The 27,041-nt window shown below is 37.4% G+C and overlaps 1 protein-coding gene across 7 annotated transcripts; it reads right to left on the bottom strand.

Annotated features, from left to right (window-relative positions):
• Nucleotides 1-3,055: 3,055 nt before the first annotated feature.
• Nucleotides 3,056-16,416, bottom strand: LOC118820079 (N-lysine methyltransferase KMT5A-A-like). Of its 7 annotated transcripts, XM_036588207.1 has the most exons (6): nucleotides 12,039-12,945; nucleotides 9,209-9,286; nucleotides 8,574-8,707; nucleotides 7,000-7,050; nucleotides 4,649-4,816; nucleotides 3,056-4,465 (listed from the first exon to the last, which is right to left on the bottom strand). In XM_036588207.1, the coding sequence occupies exons 1-5, from the start codon at nucleotides 12,169-12,171 to the stop codon at nucleotides 4,676-4,678; spliced, it is 537 nt and encodes a 178-aa protein (XP_036444100.1). In that variant the 5' UTR covers nucleotides 12,172-12,945; the 3' UTR covers nucleotides 3,056-4,465; nucleotides 4,649-4,675. The 7 variants fall into 7 exon arrangements, 4 of the variants coding, with proteins under 4 accessions (XP_036444100.1, XP_036444099.1, XP_036444097.1 ...); XM_036588206.1 differs by having other exon boundaries at nucleotides 3,056-4,816; XM_036588204.1 differs by lacking the exon at nucleotides 9,209-9,286 and having other exon boundaries at nucleotides 12,039-12,944.
• Nucleotides 16,417-27,041: the final 10,625 nt, after the last annotated feature.

Genomic DNA, 27,041 nt, shown 5'->3' with positions numbered 1-27,041 from the left:
TCAAACGTTAGGGTAGCCATGCAAAAACTTTTCACAATACATTTATGGAATTTTAACACCAATTCCTCCTGACAGAACAGGTATAATACAGTCAAGTTTGTTGTCTAGCCTCCTTGCTCGAACACATTTACAGTTCAGCCCACAAACTGTCTACGGGATTCAGGTCAGGACATTGCAACGGCCAGTCCAATACATTTACCTTGTTGTCCTTAAGCTATTTTTAAAGCCACACAATCTTGCTACCCTTACACTTCAATGTTGAGACGATTTTCTTTGGATTGAAAGATACATACATACATACATAGTGCTGATCATTATGGCCAAAAAGTTTTGTCTGACCTGACCATAGAACGTTACTCCAAAACACTAGGTCTTTGTCCTGGTGATCATGTGCAAACTTTAGTATGGCCTTTTTGGCCATAATGATTGATCGGCTCTATGTATTAGGGGAAAAAGGGTGAGGCTTTTAATTGAAAGAAGATCATCCCAACTGTGAAGCATGAAGGTAACAACATGTTGTGGGGCTGGTTTGGGAAAGGGACTGGTGCACTTCAGAAAGCAGGTGGCATCATGAAGGAGGATTATTAGGAAACGCTGAAGCAACAAAGGATCATTGTCCTGCTGGAAGACCCAAAGTTCCCCCAAGTTGTAACAAAATGGCTTAAGGTCAACAAGGTAAATGTACCGGACTGGCCATCGCAAAGTCCTGACCTGAATCCCATAGAAAATTTGTGGGCTGGACTGAAAAAGCATGTTCAAGCAAGGAGGCCAACATACTTGACTGTATTATACCCGTTCTGTCAGGAGGAGTAGACTAAAATTCCAAAAATATATAGTGAGAAGTTTGTGTATGGCTACCCCAAGCGTTTGATTCAAGTTCGGCAATTAAAAGGCCAAACCACCAATACTAAGAAAGTGTATGTAAACTTATGATCCACTGAAGATCTGATATCATGAATAAAACCTGAAATAAGTTAGACTCTTAGCTATAATTCTGAAAGGACTTCCAGTGGAAATGAAGAACATTCCCTAATTTACCTACCTCAGACTAAAGTGTGGTGACGTGTGGAGTTGTAAAAAACAGAGTGTAAAATCTTTTCCCTAGGTGTAAATAAATTTTTGGTTTCTACAGAAACTTTCGTTTTATGAGAAAACAGACAGTCCATTAGTACCTTTTTAACCCAATAAAAATAACATCAATTTAATATCATAAACAAGCAAACCTAATGGAAGAATTTGCTGTAAAATGTTATGCTTCAATTTTAAATATCCCCTAGTTGTCAAAATGTATCCCAAATAAAATCTTAAGCTACGTTCACATTACAAGCCTCATTGCTCAAATCTGATTTTGTGCTCAAATCTGATCTCTCTGACAGGATGGTTCACACTCGTTTAGGTAAGTGACCCAAATCTGTTATTAATGTGAACGAACCGGCATCCTGAAATGACCCGCATGTGCACATCCTACTCCGTAACATCACGTGAATGAATCACATGCGTCACATGCACCATCAGCAAACAAACTAACGGTCAGAATGAGCCTTCATGAAGATAATTAACACTGAACAGCTCACAGCTGCTCATTATTAGAGCAAGATGAAGGCGAAAAAAGGTGAGATGTTTTCCTTTTCCACCGTTTACAGGCTTTAACTTTTATTCGGTGATGCTGCTATGGTAACACGGAATGATGGCACACGCGCAGTGGAAAAAAGCACATGAATTCCGATCTGAGCATTCACATTAAGCTTGCATGGCCATGAATTGGATACGTATCTGATCTATGACCACATATGAAAGTGATCAGATTTGAAAAGATCAGATTTGCGTGTCCACACAGCCCTGAAAACATCAGATCTGAGTCACATTAAGGCAAAAAATCGGATTTGTGCCACTTCAACCTGGTAATGTGAACATAGCCTTACAGTCAAATTTTTTGCTTATGTGTTAATATTGTAGTTAAAAAGAAAAAAAAACAAATAATTTTTACCCATCCAGCAGGGGGATACAGGTCTCTGTTCACCAGATGCCAAAAAGGGTTCTGATTCATCTGGAGATTTGGGGATGTTTACTGCCTGCATATCCCTGTTGATATTCTAAACACACACATTCTCACATTAGCTTTACTATTACTTTAAAATGACAAAAAGACATTTAGGACTGAAGGAAAAAACATATGCTAAGATACAAAATTAGGACCAGAAACACACCCCTATTTCTAATATTTTATTTTTGATGATCTCTGCTGTCTGCACATCTCTGCAGGCATTCTAAACGAACATAGACATTCTAGTATTATCTTTCATATTACGATGACTGAAAGAAGAAAACCTAAAAGAAAGGCCAACAGTGATTTTTTTTAAATAATTTACATCAAGATGCAAAATTAGACCAGAAACACACCCCATTTCTGGTACAGTACAAAGTCAGGACATTTTAAACTTCAAACAGACTAGAACATTTCACCCAGAAAAAAACTTGGAGCATTCTTAAGACAATTGTTTAATAATAGCATTACTAGTGTAACCGTGTTTATTAATGCTGATTTCCAAAAAGTTGTTCATAAACTGTGAAGGAATAATCGATTTTTACCTGTGCTGCCAAGATTACTGCTCTCTGTCCATCAGAAGGCAAACAATGCTAAGGATCATCAGGTGGTTTGTTGGTCTTTGCTTTCTGAACTTTGTCTTTAACCTTGCAAAATAAGACAGCTGAGAAGCTAACATTCTCAGTAAACAGTTATTATTAAGAAAAGACAAATAGAAGTACTAGGAGTAACGGTTAAAATTAAATTAAATTTTGACTCAAGCCAAGATACAAAATTAGGACCAGACACACCCCATTTCTGGTACGATACAAAGTCAGAACATTTTAGACTTCAAGCAGATCAACACATTTCACCCCAGAAAAAGTCTTGGAATATCAATCTGTTAATATTATGTGAATACTTATTAGTTTATTACCTTTTCAGCAGTAATCGTGGTGTGGGTCCATCAGAAGGTTCAGCAGCATATTTGGTGATCTCTGCTGTCTGCACATCTCTGCAGGCATTCTAAACAAACACAGACGTGCTAGTATTATCTTTAATATTATTATAATACTACAAAAATGACAAAAACTAAAAGAAGGACCATCAGTGATTTATTAAAATAATTTACGCTAAGATGCAAAATTAGGACCAGACACACATACCCCACTTCTGGTACGGTCCAAAGTCAGGACATTTAAGACTTCAAGCAGATCAACACATTTCACCCCAGAAAAGACTTGGTGTGTCAATATAAGGTGATTAACTTAGCAATGGTATTTTCAGACAGGTGACAAATTAGAGAGCCACTTAAATGAGAAGAGAAGCATAAGTGCAGACGCTTCCATATAGCCATAGTGTACTACATAAAACAAAATTATAGTGGCATGTACAAATATGCTGAATAGTGGCATTCCTTACAGTCTTCACTGGAGTCTTTTTAAAGATTAATCTCCCAAAACAGCACTGGAACTAATAAATGAGCATTAAATGTTACACATGAATTTTAAGACAGGGTCATGTAATTTGTTCTATAATCACACCAAAATCTTGTTTCATGTCAATGTGCTACAACATGTTACCTGTGCCCCAGGTGGACTCATCAGGTCCAGAAGAACATTTGTTGATGAGATAATTTGTTTCTCTTGGTAGTCTGGACAATGTCAATACAGACATGCAAGAGAGGATAGACCATAGTGTCTTTAACATTCACTTAATATTACAGGAAGGACTAACACACAGCATTCCTGGAAAACATGCAGTGTTCAGAAGAAATAAAACTGCCTGAATTTGATGCCTCAAAATAAATGTATTCATATCTTTCACAGAAAAGCATACTGCATATAATTTGGCCTGATGTTTTAATGGGCTATACTGAAATGGCATTCAATTAAATACCACGGACAAATGTTTAAAACTAGTACTTACATGAGCTTCAGATATGAGGACTCAGGACTCTGCTTATCAGTGCCCAAAAAAAACACTGATGTTCTTTGGGCACTGATTGTGGAAATTGTGGGGTCTGAACTCTACCTCATAATTCGCTACAAAGTGGGGATCCCAACTCCAATTGTGATTATGATGGAGATCTACTGCTGTACAGTGTTTAGTCCCAACACCCCTAGCTTGAATATTTAAATGGTACTAAAGAAACTGATTAATTAAATTAGATGTGTTAAGAGTTAGAACTAAGCACCATCAAAAACAGTAATTTATTCATTTAAAAATATATATGGTTGTTATTTCTATGAACCAGCGAACGCCAATGCCAGGAACTGTCTCCATAATTATATGTTATTTCCTCCTCTGGGTCTATGTTCTGAATTGCAAACAAGTATAGGTGTGGCTTGCCATTAACCATTATTTTCTTCATTTTACAATTTGCATTTCTTCGATCATCATTTACTAATCTTCCAAGAGCCCCATCTTCTTTGGCAGCATCTACGCCGAAAAAAATAATTTAGATGCGTTCCACTACAAATACCAACTGCAAGAGTTACAACTCAAGCATGAATCTCAACTAATTTCAATATCAGGTAGTCATAACGTGATTCTGTCTTAACTATTAGAACTGAATTAAGCCAGAAAGATGAAATATTTATAAAATAACATTCAGCAACCTACCACCAACTGCCTCCATTCCATTCAAAGTCAAAAAAAAAACAAAAAAACATTGTGTTTCTGTGTATTTTCTGTGTCTTTCAAAACTCTCCTTTTGGGAAATAAGTTCTCCTTGGTATTCCAGGACAAAGCAACCCTTCTCAACGTGCACAAGAGCAAACACTCCCCTCCCTACAATAAAGCAAAAACAAAATGTAAAGGAAGTATTTTGTGTCATCCAACTGCTAATTAAAAAGCAAATGTTACTTCAAGTTAGGGCTGGGCGATAAAACGATAACGATAAGTATCACGATATAACTTTTCCTCAATAGAGCGATAAAACAGGTTTGATAAATTTTCGATATAATACACCATTCTCACACTTCCACGTTTTAGCGAAAGCCCCGGTGTTTTCTACTGCAAGGAAAGCGACACTACTCTGCTGTCGCCAGGAGAGGGCGCACTTCCGAGTTTTTCGACTTGATTAGAGAGGGAGGAGGCCACGAGTAAAAAAAGGGTTGCCAAATATACTTTAGCAACATCTGAAACGCGGAGTTATACATTCCCTGTTTGAGTGGAGCGACCGGCGATCTGTTCTCCTGTGACCGAGTGTGAGTGACGAGATCAGTGACGTAACTGTACTGTCCTACAGCGAACTCACCTCTTTCCATGCATCCTAACAACTTTAGCGGTGTTAAATCACGTATGCAGCGCCGTGTTACAACACCAAACCGTCATATGTTAGTATTACTGCATTCTTGAGGTTAATGTGAGTTACAGCCCTGATTTAAATGAAAGTAAACTGAGGAAGCTGTGAGGCATTGGGAAGCGGGAGAGCGTTAGGTTAGCTTTCCAGGCTAGCTGTTTTTAGCTGCTGGCTAACTTGAAGCAGCGCTCCGGTGCTCTGGCGCTCCGGCACAACACAGTGAATTGATGATACGGTAGATCAAACAAGACACAAAATCACCCCTAACATACCTAAAAGGAGGACTCTGTTTGACTGGTGCGAGAGATTCACAATGCAGATAATGCTTTTACACAGCGAACGTCAGACATTTTGCGGTTCACCCCTTAAACTACTACGATAGCATAGAGAAATCCAGTCGTCTGCTAGCTGGTGTCTGAATACTGTGATATGCTCTGACATGGATGTGGTAGGAGTGACCAAGTTGACGTTGTTGAGAAACTAAAGAGTTTAGCACTGTTGTTGGCCACTTGTTTAGCCTTTGTAACGGGATAGCCGAGCGCTCGTCACCAGACAGCTAAAAATAATGTTTTCTCTCTTAAATTATGACTATTACAAAAATTGCAGCTGTGCTTTTCCAGCTGATAAAAACAGCTCAGAAACTTTCTCCCACTGTCCCATGACAGATTTGTGAAATGTTCCACTGTTTGGTGAGTGGCTGTCATGATCTGACCATAAATGATAGTTTAAAACCACAATTAACCACCCAGGAGCAAAATCAGCCTTCAAATGTTAAAGAAATAATGATTTGACATTTATCGCGATATGTATCGATATCGAACGATATGAATTTTGTTTATCGTGATAACGTTTTTGGCCATATCGCCCAGCTCTACTTCAAGTACTTGACCATAATTTTTGAAAGAGAAAAGACATCAGACTTACAAGGTCTACTCATTGTTTGACAATACACAATTGCCTACAGGTTTTGTGGTAAAACACCGGTGTCATATCATGCATCCAAATGTTATTCTGCCTTTGGAGTTATGGATTAACAGCTAATTCTAAAATTTTGATGTTTGCCTCAATAAGATATGCTCTGAAACGTATCTTTGATAAGATAATAAAATAAGGCAGCACCACTTTGGGAGGGAATGCACCAGAAAGATGAGGCTTTCTTTACAAAACATGAAGCACTTTAAGAAGAACTTCTTAAGTGTCTGCCTAAATCCCTCATAAGCCTAATATTCAAGAATGTGTAATATGTACATTCTATTGGTCCAAACATTGTCTGGACAAGAATTCCATTTACAGAAAAAAAAAACAGAAAAGATGAGGAATGGCACAATATTAAAATGTTTTACAAAAGTATCAATAAATTCATAAAATACCTGAAAAACTGTACATTGTACATGGAATATCATGATTAGATATCTGTGTTTAAAGATAGACAATTCCAGTGTGTTAGAAGGGAGGTATACTTAATGTTCCTAATAGAAAGCCAATGAGTGCATGTGAAATGTCTTTTAAACTTTCCTTTTTCTTGTACCTTTGACAATATCAGAGCCAAAGTGCTTGAAGCTAAAGACAAACTGACATCTCCACATCTTCACCATGTATGCATGCAGCTACTTAAAATAATTATTTATGAAGGTAATAGTTTTGGAACTGCTGTAACATTCAGGCATACCTTTATAAGAGGTGATAAACCTTTCTTCAAACCAAGATTTGTCTGTCTTTTCTGGAAAGAACATGTACAATAGCATCATGCACAGGACTACATCTTGTTCTTCTCTTTGACATGTTTCTTTAACACTGCCCTTTGAGTAAGCATCAATGTAAATATGTTACATAAAGGGAATAAAAAATCTTTTCAATTTAGAGTCTGTTAACTAAGTGTGACATTTTGTTCTAGCATGATAAAATAAACTGTATTATAGTATTTAACAATGTTGCTAACTTTCTTATTGGGACTATAGATTAGCTACTGCATCAAGGCCTAGTAGACGAAAAAACAATGCCACACTCCATGCTTTGTAGAGAAAATATTTTTAATGATTATCCTTGTGTATGTAGACAAGGCTATAGACACTTAAATTTCAGTTAATGGTCATTTAATAAGGAGTACATTTGCTATTTGAAGAAAAAAGGTCAATGTTGGCCCAATAATCCATATGATGTATGTGATCACCCCCTTACAAGAACCCTCTACTGTCTCTGTAGGCCGATGACACACTTATATATATCAAGCAAACCAGATTATAAAATTCAACTTAGCAAGACTGAGGACTGTATAAAAGACATAAAAGACTGGATGTAGAATAACTTTCTCCTACTTAACTCATTAACTCTAATTTGACACTTAAACTTGATAGTTTCCCCAGTTGTGTCAGGTTCATCTGTATAAATCTTGGTGTCACGATAGATCCCAATCTGTCCTTTGATTCACATATAATGTATATTACTAGAGTAGCCTTCCTGCATCTCCGCAATATTGCTAAATTAAGAAATGCATTGTCTCTACAGGACGCAGAAAAGCTAGTTCATGCATTTACCTCAAGGCTAGATTACTGTAATGCCCTGCTGTCTGGATGTTCCAGCAAAAGCTCCAGTTAGTCCAAAACGCTGCAGCCGGAGTCTTCATAAGAACTAGAAAGTTTGACCATACCAGCCCAGTTTTATCAAACCTACACTGGTTGCCAAATTTCGCATCGATTACAAAATTCTTTTACTGACATATAAAGCTCTAAACGAACTTGCCCCTCAGTACTTGAGTAAACTTCTCTCATACTATCAACCATCACGCCTTACTTAGATGGCTCACAACTTGCTGGCTTACTATTAGTACCTAGAATTAATAAAGTTACATCAGAGGGGAGAGCCTTCTCATTCAAAGCCCCCCATCTTCCAGTCAGTGTCCGGGACTCAGACACAGCCTCAGTCTTTAAGTCTAGGCCAAAAACTTACTTGTTTAGTCAAGCCTTTTGGTAATTAGTTTTCCCTGTTAGATAAAAGGTGCAGATCTGGGGGTTCATGGACATAGAGTATTATGGTAAACTGGGAGTGCCCCACTGCTCTCACGTGTTCACTCCAGTTTGCTGATGGTGGAGTGGAGGGGCGTTGACATCTCAGGGAGCCCTCATGTCTCTGTTACCTTTCTGGTTTCTCCCTTTTAGTTAGGCTGTAATATCTAGACCTGCCGGAGTCTGTGCTGCACTCTGTTAATACTGTAATCTGTAATCAGTCACTCTTTACAGAACTAACTCTGTGTGTTTTCCTTGTCTTTGCCCCATACTGTGCGGTCTGATGCTGTTGCTTCTTCTGCCTTGATTGGGTGCCCACTGCTTGCCAGTCTTCTGGACCGTTTTGACCACCATTGAGCTTCACGCTGTACAACGCTGTGTAGAGATGAAACGGTTACCGGTTTCACAGTAAACCGCGGTAAAATTAATGACGGTTAGTAGTACCATTTGAACTTTAAAGTATCGTTAAAACCGCGGCCGATTACCGTGGTGTGAAAACTCGGTGATTCGGAGATATTTCAGCCTTCTAAGAAGACCAAGTCTGACATTTGGTCATGTTTTGGGTTTTATAAGAATGCAGAAGGAAAGTTAATTGAAGATGACCACCCTGTCTGCAGATGACCACCCTGTCTGCAGAACAGGCCGAAAGAAAATAGCGGCGAAAGGGGGCAACACATCAAACGGAGAAGTCCCTGGGGACTTCGAAATAGAAGAAATGTCGTTGTTCGTTAATAATGTTAAATGAAGCTTTTAGTGTCAAAAAAAATAAAATAAAATAAAATAAAAAAATCAGTGAATCAACTGTGAATCAAAACTAAAGCTTTTAACACATTTCTGTGGAGCAGTGTCTCCAAAATGAGCTCTGAGTTAACTCACACAAGCTCTGGAACAAGATGCTGCAAAAGTTCAATCTGCACAGCTCCCCTCTCTTGTCTCGCTTGCAGTGTTTACTGTCTGAGAAGAAAATAACACTGTCTCAAATCACTCAATGTCCCCTATATAGTGCGCTACTGTTCAAACACGATCATCATTAACAAGCAGCTGAGTTATAAATAGGGAATTTGTAACCTATTGTTAATATATTGTTATTGTAAACATTTCATGCACTCTTTGGGTGAAGGATTTGCTATTTCATGATCCACGAAGTGCACTACATAGGGAAGATAGTGTGCTTTGAGACGGGACCTTGCGCAAGTAAAGGCTGTGTGCTGCTTTTAGGAAAAGCAGAATTTCAGAGATTAAACTTCAGGAGTGTTTCTGCCACAGCTCAGATGCACGTTAATTTTATTTTTTAGTTTTAAAATGCTTTTAGAGAAGCAGCTCCACAGGTGAAGACAGACTGTCTGCAGTTCACAGCACGGTCATGCAATTTTCTGTGATTTTGGCTGTTTTTCCTGGTGCACTGTGTTGATTAGGGGTACAGCCCCACAACGGCACAATAATGCTGCAGTTAGGACAGAAATCCCCCGAGTGCAGCACTTCTTAGAAGTAGTAATTTTCAATTAAGACCCACCTTAGAGTTGGTCGAGATTTAATTCTCTATGCAGGGAAATCCCTAATTATTGTAATTAATAATAATAACAATAATAATAATAATAATAATAATAAAAAAATTACAACAGTAATAATAATAGTAATAACAGTAATAATAATAATACATATGCTATTCTTTTGTTTACAGAGTATTACAAGTATTGTAAGTAATACAAAAGTAATACTAAAAATGTACTGACCTTATTTTTGAATGTTTATGCAAACAAAAAGTGCATATTGCTGCCAATTCTATTTGTGTTAATATAAAAGTTAGTGAAACGAGTTTCAGTTTGTGTATCAGTATTTATTTTTTTATTTTACTTTTTATTTTACACATTTGAACAATATCGCAATAATACCGATAATCGTGATAATTTGTCATGATAATCGTGATATGAAATTTTAATACTGTTTCATCTCTAATGCTGTGCAAACCTCACCTTCATGAACTGACCCTCCTGCTGCTGCATAAACTCAAACTATCTAATTAACCCTTGCTCCGCCTGTTTTTCCCCGTTTTGTATTCTAAAATTTTATACTAATGCTGTTTGCTATCCGTTGTCGACCAGAAGAGGATGGGTTCCCCTTTTGAGTCTTGGTTCCTTTCAAGGTTTCTTCCTCTTGCCCTTAGTGAGCTTTTCCTTGCCACTGTCGCCATTGGCTTGCTCATGGGGGCTTGGACCTGGATTTTTCTGTAAAGCTGCTTTGTGACACCTGTTGTGAAAAGCGCTATACAAATAAACTTTGACTTGACTTTGCTCTCACCTATTAAGCCAGGCCATTCCCTCCCCATCCATACACCATCCACTCTCTCTGTATACACAGCAGACGGGTCCCTTTCCCATCTATACTAACCACAGCGAGAGTTAAACCATCCACTCTCACTGTATACACAACAGGCTGCTCCCTCCCCCATCTATACTAACCTCAGCTAGAGTTGTACCCAACCTCTGTGAAGCTGGCCCCCCATGTGGTAAGAAATGTAATAAAAAAATACCACTATTCGTTTGTGCTGCGTTTGTGCCGTAGAAATCTTCGTTTGTGCTGGCATCATTTTTAAGAAATTAAACATTACGTTTTATTGCTTGTGACATCACTCAGCCCCCGATCAGCGTCCAAATCGCACCAAAAGGGTCTTGTTCGTTCATGCTGCTTTTGTGCTGGTTTGTGCCATTAAAATAAATATTTGTGCTGTTTTAATTATCAGGTTATGGGCTAAAAATATTTTTTTAGTAAGTGGCGTTACACCGTCCCCCGTCAACATCCAAATCGCCAAAATGATCTCATTCGTTTGCGCCATTAAACGAAACGTTTGTGCTCTTTTAATTCTTAAGTTGTTGTATAAACAGTTTTTGTCACTGCAAATGACGACATCACCACAGGATTAACACTAGTTGATGGTGAAGATCTAAAAAAGGCCTTTTGGCCTCCTGAGCAGCCGCTGTCCCAGATCACCACAGAGTCATCTGGCTTTTTCAACTGTTATTATTCAGCTTCATTATTGCACTGAGTAGAAGTCAAGATCATCACTAAAAGTGATGATTAGAAATTACCACTTTGCTCTTTAAAAACATTTTCAAAATGAATCAAGGGTTTTGTGAGGTTACACTTAGTTTAAGGAATAAAACATTAATGTTGGTCTTTCAGTGTATCATGTGTGCTCATGTTAATGTGTCACTTGTTAAAATGCTCATCAAATATCAACAAAAATTTACTGGAACCACCAAGAACACAACAGATTTTAACAGTGACCAGTGTGAGCTTTATAACACTCTGGAATTTTTGTGGATACTTCCTGACCCTTTTGGTGCGATTTTGAGCGACATCACAGGCAATAAAATGTAATGTTTAATTTCTTAAAAACAGTGCCAGCACAAACGATGACTTCTACGGCACAAACAAACAGTAGCATTTTTATTCCATTTCTAAACACATGGGGGGCCAGCTTCACAGAGGTTTAAAACCATCTACTCTCACTGTGTACACAGCAGACGGCTCCCCTCCCCAATCTTTACTAACCACAGCAAGAGTTAAAATCATCTACTCTCACTGTAAACACAGCAGACGGTTCCCTCCCCCATCTATGCTAACCACAACTAGAGGTAGGAAACAGGGATGTTATGGCTGAGGTTAAAAAAAAACTCAATGGACCAAATATAAATTGGGAACTTACTAACGGTATAGCTGCGCACCCTTCCACATCTCTCCATAATGGCGCTCTCCCCCAAAAAGCAACGTATGGTCAAGCAAGCCCATTCCCCCACACAGCTCTCGGCACTCCGCGCCATCGCTAGCTCTTCCCCCATGCAGCTCTCGGTACCCTAGCACAAGACCATCCCCCACTCAGCTTTCCCTGTTGTCGCGCGAGCCCACGCCCCACAGCGTTTCCCTCACATGCAGCACTCTGACTTAAATTTTAACTGCCAATGATTAACACAGTGTAGCGCCCCTTTCCCTTTAAAATCATGATTTAAAGTTACACACTGGTAATAAGGACAGGGCCCCGGGCTGCGGTGCTTGTTGTTTATTTCTGTGCGTTACAGCCAAATGTGTCCTAAACAGATTAATAGCACAATCAGTTAAACTACAGCATCAATTAGGATTTCATACATTTACACCACTTGCACATATTTATTAATATTTCCTTGAAAAACAAAATATTTAGTTTTCTGATTACTTCAATCTCTGTATACGAACTCCAATTAACAGTGTGCTGGACTACATGCAGTTATGAACTTAGCATTGAAACACAGGTTCTTCTCTCCAGAACGTAGAATATTCCCAAACACGTGCACAGTGCAAGTATGTACACAAATAACCAAAAGTCCCAAACTTAATAAATAACAGCTCCCTCACTGATCAAAAGTTTCTCTGGCTGCAGTGGGAGTGTGTACTTATTTTTTCTGACACCTATGAGAGAGCGGTAATAAAAACTCAGTTTGTGCCAGCAATCAACTCAAATTGTTTAGCTTTTTACCCCCGTTGCAGGCCTGTTTCGATGCTTGAGACTGGTGTGGCCATAAAACAATAACTGAACCGGTGTTACGGTAAATTCAGTTCCCCCTGTTCCCCCCTCATCGCGCATGTCGAAATCATGACGTCTTCAGTCAACGCTCCTCTGCGGGGCTTAGATAGGCTTAATTCATTTGTTTCTGTACCATAATTTCGTCCTATTCCTCGCGGTAAGCGAATTATCAGTTGTTTGTAAAATGACTTGTAGTTAAACATGTTTTAAAGTGTAAAATGTGTTGTTAGTAGATGTTTTAATGCTCAAACACTACGTGGGCTATCTTGCTAATGTTAGCTTTGGCTCCGTTTTCAACTACTCCAAGTAACAGAAATTAGATTTATTGCGCCATTTCTGATTTAATTACCATACATGCAGACACATTTTGTTGTTCAGACTTCAGTGATTTTTAAGGTGTATTTATGTCCCATATCCTCATCAGTCTCACTAAGCTCTGTAAATAGATTTGAAACATTTGTTGCTGAAATAAAGAAACTGCAGCAAGTTACACAGCACAGTAATTAGTCTGTGTTATTATTGTTAGACTACGTATCTCAGTGCACTTAGGAAGCTGGTTTCCCTGTAGTTTTTGAGGCTGAAGTCTTACTGTTATGGTACTAATGTGACTTGTCTTTACAGTAACTTTTATTCATATTTTATAATCTATAGAACTGAGAATACAGGGGGAACATCTTTAACCAGAGCCTGAGAAAAGTGGATCCCCCTTGTATATTACAGCTGGAGTGGATTTACAGTACAGCAATGGTACTGATAATATATTTCCGTGCATGATCATTTCACTCAATAACTTTTATTCATCTTATACCAACTTTAGAACTGAGAATACAGGTGGAACATCTTTAACCAGAGCCTGAGAAAAGTGCTTCCCCTTGTATATTACAGCTGGAGTGGATTTAAAGTACAACAATGATGCTGATAGTCTATTTCTGTGCATGATCATTTCACTCAGTAACTTTTATTCATCTTATATAATCTTTAGAACTCAGAATACAGGGGGAAACGTTGTTAACCAGGGCCTGAGTAAAGTGTTTTCCCCTTGTATATTACAGCTGGAGTGGATTTAAAGCACAGCAGTGATGCTGATAATCTATATCTGTGCAAGATCATTTCACTCAGTTGCTTTTATTCATATTATACATACTTTATACAACAACACAATTATTATAGTACTTTTATAACCTGTTGTAATATAAGGGAATGATAGGATTATCATAGTACCGTTGTAGTGTAGGGAAAGGAAACCATTTACCAGGAACACTGATCAAATCCCAGTTGTTTACTTCCATTAGACATGGTAACATAGTAACAGATGACATAGCTGTATCAAGAAACATTACACTGTAGTACACCTGCATGTAGTAATCATTCAATTTGAGAAAAATGGTAAAACATAGAATTTATCTTTTTTTAACATTTAATTAACTACAGTTTAAAATTTTTGATCCATTGTAGTTACTGGGAGGACAGAAAAAGCAAAGAAAACTTTATAGTATATTAAACTGATCCTAATTGCCAGTTTTTACTGGAACTTACTTTTTTTTAGGGTCACTGGGTAAATCTGTTCTACCGTTTAGTCTCTGTATAAAACAATGTTAATGGAAGAAGCAGTTGGAATAAAATAAAAATAAAAACAAATTAATATAATAGTGAATTAAATCTTTAATAGCTGTAATCGACTAGTACACTGAGAATGCTGTTCCATCTGTATTCTCAGTGTAAAGGGGGTATAATATGAATAAAAGTTATTGAGTGAAATGATTATGCACAGAAATAGATTATCAGCATCATTGGTGTAAATTAAATTCACTCCAACTGTGATATACAAGGGGAAAACACTTTACTCAGGCCCTGGTTAAAGATGTTCCCCCTGTATTCTGAGTTCTAAAGATTATAAAATATGAATAAGAGTTACTGAGTGAAATGATTATGCACAGAAATATATTATCAGTACCATTGCTGTACTGTAAATCCACTCCAGCTGTAATATACAAGGGGAAACCACATTTCTCAGGCTCTGGTTAAAGATGTTCCACCTGTATTCTCAGTTCTAAACGTGGTATAATATGAATAAAAGTTACTGAGCGAAATGATCATGCACAGAAATAGATTATCAGTATCATTGCTGCACATTAAATCCACTCCAGCTGTAATATACAAGGGGAAACCACATTTCTCAGGCTCTGGTTAAAGATGTTCCACCTGTATTCTCAGTGTAAAGGTGGTATAATATGAATAAAAGTTACCCGGGTGAAATAATTATGCACAGATATAGACTATCCACATCATTGTTGTACATTAAATCCACTCCAGCTGTAATATACAAAGCACTTTTCTAAGGCCCTAGTTAAAGATGTTCCCCCTGTATTCTCAGTTCTAAACGTGGTATAATATGAATAAAAGTTACTGTAAAGACAAGTCACATTAGTACCATAACAGTAAGACTTCAGCCTCAAAGACTACAGGGAAACCAACTTCCTAGGTGCACTGAGATACATAGTCTAACAATAATAACACAGACTAATTACTGTGCTGTGTAACTTGCTGCAGTTTCTTTATTTCAGCAACAAATGTTTCAAATCTATTTACAGAACTTAGCGAGACTGGCGAGGATATGGGACATAAATACACCTTAAAAATCACTGAAGTCTGAACAACAAAATGTGTCTGCATGTACGGTAATTAAATCAGAAATGGCGCAATAAATCTAATTTCTGTTACTCGGAGTAGTTGAAAACGAAGCCAAAGCTAGCATTAGCAAGATAGCCCATGTAGTGTTTGAGCATTAAAACATCTGCTAAAACCACATTTTACACTTTAAAACGTATTTAACTACAAGTCATTTTACAAACAACGTGATAATTCGCTTACCGCGAGGAATAGGACGAAATTACGGTACAGAAACAAACGAATTAAGCTTATCTAAGCCTCGCAGAGGAGCGTCGACTGAAGACGTCATGATTTCGACATGCGCGAGGAAGGGGGAACAGGGGGAAATGAATTTACCGTAACACCGGCCGCTTCACTCAAGAAGGAGCAAAATAAAAGAAACAAAAGAGTAGCGCTACGGTACCTTACACGCCCGTTAGATGTCTCTCTCTCACTCGTGCAATAGGTCCTCCTCCCTCTTGGGCACCCTGGCTTTCTTTCTCGCTCGCTCACCGAAGCTTTGGCTGACGCTGCCCGGGCGATGTCACGTCTCTCCTCGTTTCAGTCTTGCTGACTCAAACTTGTCTCCTGTGGCACGAACAGTCCTTCTCTGGTAGTGCACGGCGGAATTAGCACTCCGAGCTCGGTTCCCAAAGTACTTTAGCTTAGCTAGCTAACTTTCACACCGAAAGCTAGGATATTAACTAAACAATATGTCGCAGAACGTTACTACACAGCATAAAAAGTTGTCAATACGACACTTAGTGCGGGTAGTAAGCCTATTTTACTCCAAAAACCTTGAAGTAAACTATTTTTTGCCGTACTCCTACCGTTCGTGAGCTCTCTTTTTCTTTTTTCTCGCGCACGTGCATACTCTCCTGCCCCCTTTACACGGGAACCAATCATAAAAGACCCTCACTAACGAACTCGTTAATCTATCCAATCAAGAAAAAAATAAAAGAAAATTGATAGACCTACTTAAAAATAGGTTGTACTGAGCACATGTTCGCTCTCTACACCTCAACCAAACTTGAACACTTTTTCTCTCTCAAAACTACGTATTTATTTTCAACCTTTGACTCTCCCTTTCTTTTTAAATGCTGAATTTTTCCTCTTACAATTATGCTTTCATATCTAAACATCAGAACACTTCTTTGAAACAACTATTTACAACAATTTTTCCTTTTTTTTAGGGTTACAACAATAACTTACAAAAACTCAGAAGCACTATAAACTGGCCAGATAACTGCCATAGTCCAACAGACGCTTCCCTAATTTAAGTTAATTGCTCAACGCTGTGCCAAAGCCATTTCACTAACATGCATTAAATAAATCATAAACGAACTGGGCAAAAACTATTCAATGTGTTTGTCACACTACTCAGAAAACATACAATAAAACGTATATTAACTTAGCATTTACAAAGTGCAGCCCCTTCTTATGGAGGACCAGATTAGCCAAATTGAAAAATAAATAAAATTAAAAAATAAATGGCTCAGTAAATTAATCAATCAATAAATAAAAAATAAGTATATACTGCTTATTGTGATTGTAATTATACACATATTTCCTTTTCTGCAGTTATATATTTCTCAATTCATTTATTTCTGTATTTTTTCTTGTTTCATTAATGCCATTTTTATATTTTTTCCATATCTATATTTTTAACAATTGTTCGCTTTATTTTTTTGATTGTATTCATTTATTTATTTTTTTTTTCATCAATTCATTTATTTATTTATTTTTTCATTCATTCATTTATTTATTTCTGTATTTCTTCGTTCAGGCTTAGCAATCAAGCCCAGGAGGAGAAGAGCTGATTAAACTGTTCTTTCACTCCATAAAGAACTGCACGGACAGACAAACCTGCTGATAAATAACTCTCGATGGCTTCCACAGGCCGAATGTGTGACGGGCGTCCAAATGTCTGTGTGGTCCTTAGTTACAGCTGAGAGAGCAAGACAGGTACAATCGATCTACAGAATCTGCTATCAATCATGCAATAGGAATATTAAGACACTGTGACATCATTGACTGACAGCCCCTTTATTAGCAAAAGGACAAGGAAATACAGAAATAAATAGAGAAATAAATAAATATATAAATTAATAGTTATGTAAATAAATTAATAGAAAAAACAAAGAAATGTTAATAAAGAAACATATAAATAACAAAAATAAATGCAAAAATTGGTGAGAAGGGGAAATTACTAAATAGACATAAATAAATGCAGACATTAATTTATATAAGATTTTAATTATTAATATATTAATTGTTATGTATATTTATTTATTTTTAGATTCATCATTATTCTTTGCAATTCTACTTCATATATTAATTTACTAAGTCATTTATTTTCAATTTTACTTATGTTTCATTTTGGCAAATCTGGTCCTAAATACCTTCTCACTCTTTCCTGGGAAAAAATGTAATGAACACCCACAAACACTAAAAGCAAAATGTGACACACACACACAAACACTAAAAGCATCAAGTAACAGTCAGAATAATATGTTTCATTTTGTCCATGAAGCATGATACTTCCAAAAATAGAGGTAAAGCTGTGGGAAGAACTCTCTTACCCTCTCAATACTCTCTCTGTTTGTGCTAAACAGATAAGGTGTACCATTCGAGGCTACTCTTAATCAGGCTTAATTCAGATGGGGGTCATAATGGCTTTTGGCTGAAATGTTGAAAGATGGTTAGTCTCCTAAAAGGTTTTGGTTACTTTATCATTGTTTTTTTATACAGTTACAGTGGAGTAATATATTCTGATGGTAGATGATGGAATTGTGACAAATTTGCCTATGCCAGGTCCTATCTTTAAACCCTAGTTATGAAGGTTGGCATTAAATGAGAATAATGAAATGGCTGGGTTGTCACACATAAGTCCTGGCACAAGAGTCATCAGTTATCACAGTTATAATCAGAATGTGTGAACCCACTGCATCTCCACAAAACAGTGAAAGATATTTATTTTAAGAGACTTACCATCCATTCTCCTTTTCAGTCAAAGAAAAACCTTCATGACTGGAGTGGACAGACATAGGGCATAGGGGTCACCAAATCTGACAGCTGCTATTAGAATATGTGACTGCACTGAATCTCCACAAAAATTAGTTAAAGTCCAACCAAATATTTTCAGGTGACCTATCATCCCTTTACCTTTTTAGCAAAAACAAAACATTCTGTAATCAAAGCAAACTATAATCAACCTCTACCCCTCAACAGTAGGCTGTTCATTCATCTTCCTATATGCTCTTATATATACATATATATATATATATATATATATATATATATATATATATATATATATATATATAAAACAGCTGCAGGCTATGTTGACACCCTCATGGATATGCTGTTTGACCATGTGGCAAAAGGACCTCATTTCTATCAGGAGCTCTTAAGCCAGGTGCTTGTTCCTAAAGACCTCTGTACTCATTATGTTTGACCCAACAAAGTGAGGCAGCAGCAAATCTTCAATCATACTTCAAGAACAACAAATGAAGCATAAACAAGGTAAGATGTGGATTTAATAGATATTTAATATCTAATGGTCCTTTCTTGGATATTTATCACCCGGATCTTTCCTCAAATTGTATAGTAAGTGCCTCCTCCTGTTTTCCAGCAAGAGCCTCCACCTGTCCTTATGTCAGTGTGTACCAGCAGGAGCCTCCACCTGTCATTATGTCAACCTGTACCAGCAAGAGCCTGAACCTGTCCATAGGTCAACGTGTAGCAGCAAGACCCTACTCCTGCCCTCAAGCCTGCCTGCATCAGGGAGCAACACAAAGTATAAACAAAGGTAAAAAAAATAAAAGTAGTCTGTTAAGGTTTTACTACTTTTTATTTTTAAAGCATAATGCTCATGAACACACTGCAAAACTATGATCATCCTCTACCCCTCAACAGTAGGCTGTTAATTTATCTTCCAATATGTTCTTATTTTTGCGGCACCTGATTACTTTGCTTAAAACTGTATAGCAAGAGCTTCCACCTGTTTGCCAGCCAGAGCCTCCCCCATTCTTATGCAGCCTGGAGGCTGTGGCCCAGCCTTTTTTCAGAAAGACAAATTAGGTAAATGCTCAGTGCTACATGCTAGAATGTTTTACTGCACTCGCTGTTAATCCTGCTTCTGGGGTCCCCTGTTCTGTACAGTTTTTGCTGCATCAACAAACCTGATCTAGCTCACGAAGTGCTTGATAAACAGTTAATTAGGTGGAACAGACATACTGAAACATAGAATTGTTGAAATTGTTTGGGGCAGAGGGACTCCAGGAGCAGGATTTAAAAGCGCTGCTTTACTGTATGTCTCATTTAACTCACCTAGGTTTTGTCGTGACTTTATGTATTTTCATTGAGAAAAAAAATACAAAAAAATTTATTCATGCAAAATGCAAATTTTGCCAAATGCAAAACAGCGCTATAATTAGTTTTTTTTTCTTTTTTTGCTCTATAAGGTTGAATGTTTGCCTTATTAAGTACTATATTTTTAGGGGTCCAAGCACAAAGTGCTTCTTCTTCTTCTTCTTCTTCTTCTCCGCTAAAACGTATCATGCACAATCAGCCTAATGGTGGCGCTATAGCAAAGCTTTGTACGTTTAGGGCCAGCGATTCTGTACCGTATGTCATAGAAACAGTTGTTTTTTTTCCCTGATTAGGTATGTCATGTCCCACAAAACAGCTGTTTTGGCCATATTAACAATCTCTATAGATTTTAATCTAATTTGCATATTCAGCAAAATTGCACAAATTTTTGAGCGTGAACTAATCCCTGAGTTTTCGCACAATCCGCACAAATCTGTTATCACTGGAATCCTAAGAAGCTGAACTTTGATAATTATCAAAAAATGATGGAATTTCATTACTGTGTATCGTCCAGACCCCACCCGAAAATGTGGGTGGAGCTCAATTTTCAAAAATCATGCATTTACAGTTCTAATGACCGATTGTTACAAAACTTCATAGGCGTGTGCACTGTGGCAGTCCTAAAAGATCAGAGTTTGGTGGAATTGCATCACTAGGTGGCGCTATACCAAGCAAAAAATGTTACGCAACCAAAGGTCCTAGAGCAGAATCTATAAGGCTGATGTCATATTCGAAAAAACATGGCCGTCATCAGCCAACCAGATTTCAACCGGTATTTGACAGCCTTAAAATTGGCCAATCACCACAAAACTTGATAGGTATCTCTAGGTATGGACTCTCTACTACCGTTAAGGCATGACAGGTATTGGCCACAGGGGGGCGCTGCTCATGTTTTAAAACACTAAAATTAGTAAAAGTCTCATATCGTACAGATTATAAACATGCAGTTAGTATAAAATAAAGTGAACCTGACAACTTTGCAGATGCAAGTGTCTTGCTAAATATTACCATTTTTTCACAAATGCACATTGTTTGAATATGACCTATATTGAACTAGTCCTACAGTTTACAACTTATCATCTCAATTCTGGTCATGAACTAAAGACTGGAATCTGAAGGTAAATAATTATCAAAAAAAAACTTTATCACAGAGCATGTATGCAACTTGTCAATGAATCCATCTGGGTGGAGTTTTTATAACTCCATTATCTGTAATTCACACATACATCATCTGATTGAGACCAAAATTGGTACAGACATACAGAATAATACTCTGAGGAAGCACGTTAATTGTGGTCTAAACTGACCTCCAAGGGGCGGTACAACGTGTAATCATTATATAAATTATGTAAAAATCAACATATCTCTCACCCATTTTACATTAAAGAAATGCAAATGTTGACGGTATACTCAAGTCTTCAGACTAAGCCACTCTGCCCTTAGATGTGTTTGACTAAATTGTACCAGTAATCGAACATTGTGATTTACACATATTTTCATGACAGTAGTGCTATGATAATAAGGCATTGTCCGATTGACACCAAACTTGGTACACCTGCTCAATGCCTAACAATGAAACAAGGTGCAAAGTTTAGTGGGCATATGATAATAGGGGGCGCTAAAACATCATTCCACATAGTGAGCATATATGCAAATTCATCACATTATGCAACAATAATTTCATACATGACGATTAAAGTTCTTATATATGTACGAATCTTTACTGACGTGTACCCAAAGAGGGCCATGGCCAAAATAGCAATGTTGGGTGAACTTGCAAAGCAAGCTTGGACCCCGCAAATTGCTGCTTGCGGCTATATTTTTAGTTGTATTTACACCTGGTTAATATTTCAGCTCATTCATAGGCAGTTAAACTTAGTACATTTAGATCCTAACAGGCCAAACTTTAACAATTCATATATTTAAAAAACAATAATTGGTGCACAGCTTTAAAATTGTGCATGGTTACAGGGGCCAATTTGAAATTTTTTCATGGAAATTTTTGATGTGAGAGGACATGTGCTAGGTGAGTTGTCGTGGAATGACTTCTGTCAAATATCAAGGAAATTAAGAGTCCAGATAATTTTGATTGAGCTTCAGTTATTTTCCTGTAGATGGAGCATACCTTAGATAGCAAAACAGTTACAGGCCAAGTCATATTATACCTCTCAAGGCATACCTAGTTTGAAAATACTGCGCAGTTTTAGTTTGTCATGATTTCTTTTTTTTTTTTGGCATGCTAATCAGTTTTGCATAAGGACTCCATACACTGTCTCAGATGACCTTACAGAAGATCTCCAGGAAACTTCACTCATAGTGGTGCCTTTCTGTCAGCAGCAAAATTCAACATGGACCATTCCATCTGAGCTGGAGGAAACAGTTGATGAATAAGTATTACCACAGAGAATAACTCCTCTAATTAATAAAACACTGAAGGCTGCAATTGTCTATCAAAATAAACATATCTACAAAATGAATTGTCCTGCGATTTTGTACAGGTTGGAATAATTGATACACTTAATGTTTAGTTGAATAAATTTATTTGATTACTTTTTTCTGTTTTTTTGGAAATGTGTTCTCTGAATGTACATTGGAATGTAGTATCTTGTGTAAATGTCATTGCAATTATTAATAAATAATTTGCATATATAATAGTTCTATTTAAGATTAAACAGATAAAGAAATCCTGTGTAAGCTCAGGCATTATCATAAAACTCTTCTAATTTGCTTCACTGCACAGGAGGGGATGACCACATGCATGTGCTGATCTAAATACTCCCAGCACTGCCCCACAAAGTTGCGTATGCAAGATGTTTTTAACAACTGTAAAGAACTTAATTAAACTAAGTTTGACATAAAAATGTTATGATTAGCACATTTAATGCTAACGTTCAACATAAGATTAGGTAACCTGCCGGACCGAGAAAGTGAGGATTCTTGCAAGTCTCCATATAACTACTGATAAGTGCCATGAACAGCTTGCAGAATGTAAGGATTTGGACAACGTTAAAGAAATCCACTTTATTTGAAATTCAATACATCTAAGAAATCAGGACTTGTGTTTTACTGAATATGTATCTTGCTGAACAGATAATTAGAAGCTAGCTGTCACGGTTTTAGTGAATTTCCTACCATTCGAATGCCTCTCTCACTTGCTGCTAATCGTTTTCTGATGCTAACTCTTCGGCAGCTTGTGTCAGTGGCTTTTACTTGTAAGGCTAAAGATACCCTACCTTAGAAACACCTTCCCCCATCAAAGATGTGGATGGAAGTGAGGAAAAATTGTCAACCTTGTAAGACCTCTTAGTCACAAAAGTGCTATTTGATTTTGTCACTGTCCATATTTTCTGGTAGCTACGGTATGCTAGGTCTCACAGCAGCCCAGCCCACCCAGTTTCCCTGCCAGCCCCACCTTCTGATTTGTTAATAATGTTAGCTACATGATACTATACCATCAATATGCTGGTTAATAGTCAACTTTCTCATAGCAGTTGTAGTATGCTATGAATAGGTAACACAATACAGCTAATTTCTCATGTAATCACTAATATAGCCAACAACGGAGCCCAAGGCCTAAACTGAGCAGTTACTGGAGCTAGACCAAAGCAAGCTGATTTAGCAAGCAATGTTACGAGCAGTCCAAACAAAAAATGAAGTATAAGGTTTGCATTTCACAATCTTAATGTGTTAACTGTGCTCATAAACTCCTAGCTAGCTACATTTTTACCTTTGCAATGTTATATGGTAGCCTATAGCCTCTGTGCTGCATACCTGAACATCTCAAGAAGTCAAAGATACTCCGATTCTCAGGGCAGTGTAAGCGTCTTGTACAGACATGAATAGAGTGGGCAGTTATGTCTAGGGACGAACCACAGTTGTTCTGAGTTACTGGAGCTAGACCAAAGCAAGCTGATTTAGCAAGCAATGTTATGAGCAGTCCAAACAAAAAATGAAATATAAGGTTTGCATTTTACAGTCTTAATGTGTTAACTGTGCTCATAAACTCCTAGCTAGCTACATTTTTACCTTTGCAATGTTATATGGTAGCCTATAGCCTCTGTGCTGCATACCTGAACATCTCAAGAAATCAAAGATACTCTGATTCTCAGGGCAGTGTAAGCGTCTTGTACAGACATGAACAGAGTGGGCAGTTATTTCTAGGGACGAACCACAGTTGTTCTGAGGTCAGCTGAGAACCTCTCAAAGTTCACTGTGTAGTTTTATCGCTTTTTTCCACACTGAATCTCATAAAACTCTTCAGAAACTAGAGAGGACCTTGGAGTCCTAACACTAGTCACAAACATCATGGGAACTGATTACTGAAGCACTTGCAGATAGCAACGGTTGCTAAACAATTATTGAAGGGTGGAGAAAAATAAGGCAGAGCTTGGCAGATTTTGATTGGCCATAATACTATAACAGTGCTCACAGAAAACAAATCAAATATTCTGTCCCCATTTGGGTAGGTCTGTGACACTGTGACTGTGCCCCTAAGTGGACTACTGTATTATCATATCACAGTGTTTCTATGTTTAATCTCATAAATGGAGAAAAGTGAAAAAAAATCTTGCTGAAACTACAGAGGTCCAGACCTCGGTGTCCCCATGGCTACTTACTACCATGCCTCCAAGACATCTTCTCACACATACTTAAAGATGAATAGTCTCTGCATGGTATTACATTTTTCATCATTCCTCTGGGTGTGGCTATAGGGCCTCTTGACTCACCTGTGGGAGGTGAATCAAGAATCTCACTAGCATCCTTTTCAGCTGGACACAAGACACATAATAGGATTTATGCTTTTTTAGTCTCTCATTTTCAAAAAAACAAAATATTGCAATTAAGATTACCTCACATGTAGTGAGGATATAGTGTTTATATTTTCTACAGTTACAGGAGATTAAGTGAGTTTTTACAACAAAAATTATACTAATTATACTAATCAGTTTTCTAGCTTAAATTGGCCTCAGAACATAGACAAGATCTGCCTCCTGACATAATTCTGATCTCCCAGGTTTCCACACCCAATGTCGGGAGAACCTGAAATTCCAGTTCATTTGCGCTTGAGTTTGGCAGCACAGAGCCAATGAAGCCAGGAAAATCACTGTCTACATCATCCATGACTCAACGCAGAAGAAGAAGAAAAACATAAGAACTAAAAAAAGGACAAACATCATACTCAAGTGTTAGTCCAAACATTCTCCAGAGCCTGATTCAACCCAACAGGAAACTTGATAATCTATTCTTCATTTCTTTGTTTCCAAGGCAGCCATCTCACAATTAGCTTTCGGCAGCTAAAGTCTGACTTATGCTTGGGTAAGAGCATCTTTGCAGAGTTTTGCAGATCAGGGGTTTCTGGGTAACCATATGTTGATGTACACACCTCGAGGATCGCTATAACATGTTGTGCGTACAATGCGTCAAACAAACTGACTGGCTGAGCAGGGTAAGGTAAAACTTAGAGCAAACTCTGACCTGGCACCAACAGGCTTAGGTAAAAAGGGCACACTGCACATAATCCAACAGTAATAGTAATTTATACAACCCCATTTCCAAAAAAGTTGTGACACTGTGCAGAATGTAAATAAAAATAGAACGCAATGATGTGCAAATCATGTAAACCATGTTTTAAAAGAAAAATACTACAAAGACAACATTCAAATGTTAAAACAGAGAAATTGTATTGTTTTTTTGGAAAATATGTATCCCCTTATTGAATTTGATGCCAACAACACGTTCCAAAAAAGTTTGGGCGGGGGCATGTTTACCGCTGTGTTTCGTCACCTCTTCTTTTAACAACACTCTGTAAGTGTTTGGGTTATTGATATTGGATATGTTGTCTTTGTACTATTTTCTATGAAATATAGGATTTAAATGGTTTGCACATCATTGCATTTTGTTTTTTTTACATTTTGAACTTTTTTGGAAATAGGGCTGTAATATTCCAATATTTCTCCATTTCTGTTTATAATCATACTCCAACAGTATTCCAAAAGATAATTAACAAACAATAGCTGTCAACCTATTACAGTTCAACATACTTTAGCCTTGCACAGTCTGTACAGTGTAATCATCCTTATATTAACCTATGCTCATACAGTCACAACTCGCCATAAAACAGCCATTGTGATTTCTTCCCTAGCTCAGTATCTACTATAGGTTATGTTTGAGAAAAATTACTCTAATTTCTCAAGGAGCATTAGCAGACAATGGATAGTAATCCAACAGCAGCTCTGGTTTTTTTTAATTAACAAGAATCTCACAGTTTTCAAATGACAGTAACCAACAACAGCTTTCCACTTATGCGCTTACAATAGTAATTGATCCGTTATGCTCCATAGTTCAACAGTTATCCAAAAGACAGTAATCCAGCAAGAGCTCTGCATGAATGCACTTAGTTATCCAATAGTACTCGACAGTACTAGACAGCAACACAGCAATAGCTGTTATACATTACCAATAGTAATTCAGCAATAGATCTACTTTTCTTCCTTTACAACAGCAATCCTATAATAATAAAGGCCAACGGTATCTGTCCAGTAATGTATTTACAATAATAATCCAACAGTAATCAAAAAGATAATAAACCAGTAATAGTTCTCCATTTATTCCAAAGTATTAGGTCAACGACTCCCAATCACAGACTCCCAATCTCAGAATTTGAATCCCTGATTTCAAGTGTTTAAGAACCTCTCGTGCCATGTTCCACATACTCAGGTCTTGCCTAGTCTGTATAATGTATTCATGATTACATTTCCTGACGCTCATACAGCCACAACTCACCATAAAACAGTCATTGTCATTTCTCCCACTACTCAGTATCTACTATGCTATGTTTAAGAGAAATTACTCTAGTTCCACTAGTAGCATAAGTAGTTAGATAGTATCCAAGAATAGCTCTCCATTTATGGACCTCATGCCCCCACTTGCTGTGTGAACCTCATATAGTCCCAATTCTGGTAAATACGATGAACCATAAGGTGTTACAAGGAAGTACATGTTCTTACTGACCATTAATAACAGATGTTCTATTTGTGCAAACTCTGTTGGCATGCCAGGAGCTACGCACAGAAAGAAGCTCTTTCTGTAAAGAGTGCCTTTCCACTGTATCTCTTTAGACACTACAAG

This window comes from Colossoma macropomum, unplaced genomic scaffold (assembly GCF_904425465.1).
Source record: "Colossoma macropomum unplaced genomic scaffold, Colossoma_macropomum, whole genome shotgun sequence".
NCBI lineage: Eukaryota > Metazoa > Chordata > Actinopteri > Characiformes > Serrasalmidae > Colossoma > Colossoma macropomum.
This window is presented reverse-complemented; position numbering and strand designations above follow the sequence as displayed.

Excerpts from the sequence above, each read along its gene's own strand:
- LOC118820079 (XM_036588204.1), bottom strand. The coding sequence starts at position 12,121 with ATGGGCTTGCTTGACCATACGTTGCTTTTTGGGGGAGAGCGCCATTAT. Across the intron at positions 8,708-12,038 it reads GGTGCGCAGCTATACCGTTA|CGTTGTACAGCGTGAAGCTC; the intron begins GTAAGTTCCCAA and ends ATCTCTACACAG. Across the intron at positions 4,817-6,999 it reads GTTTATCACCTCTTATAAAG|GGAGGGGAGTGTTTGCTCTT; the intron begins GTATGCCTGAAT and ends GCTTTATTGTAG.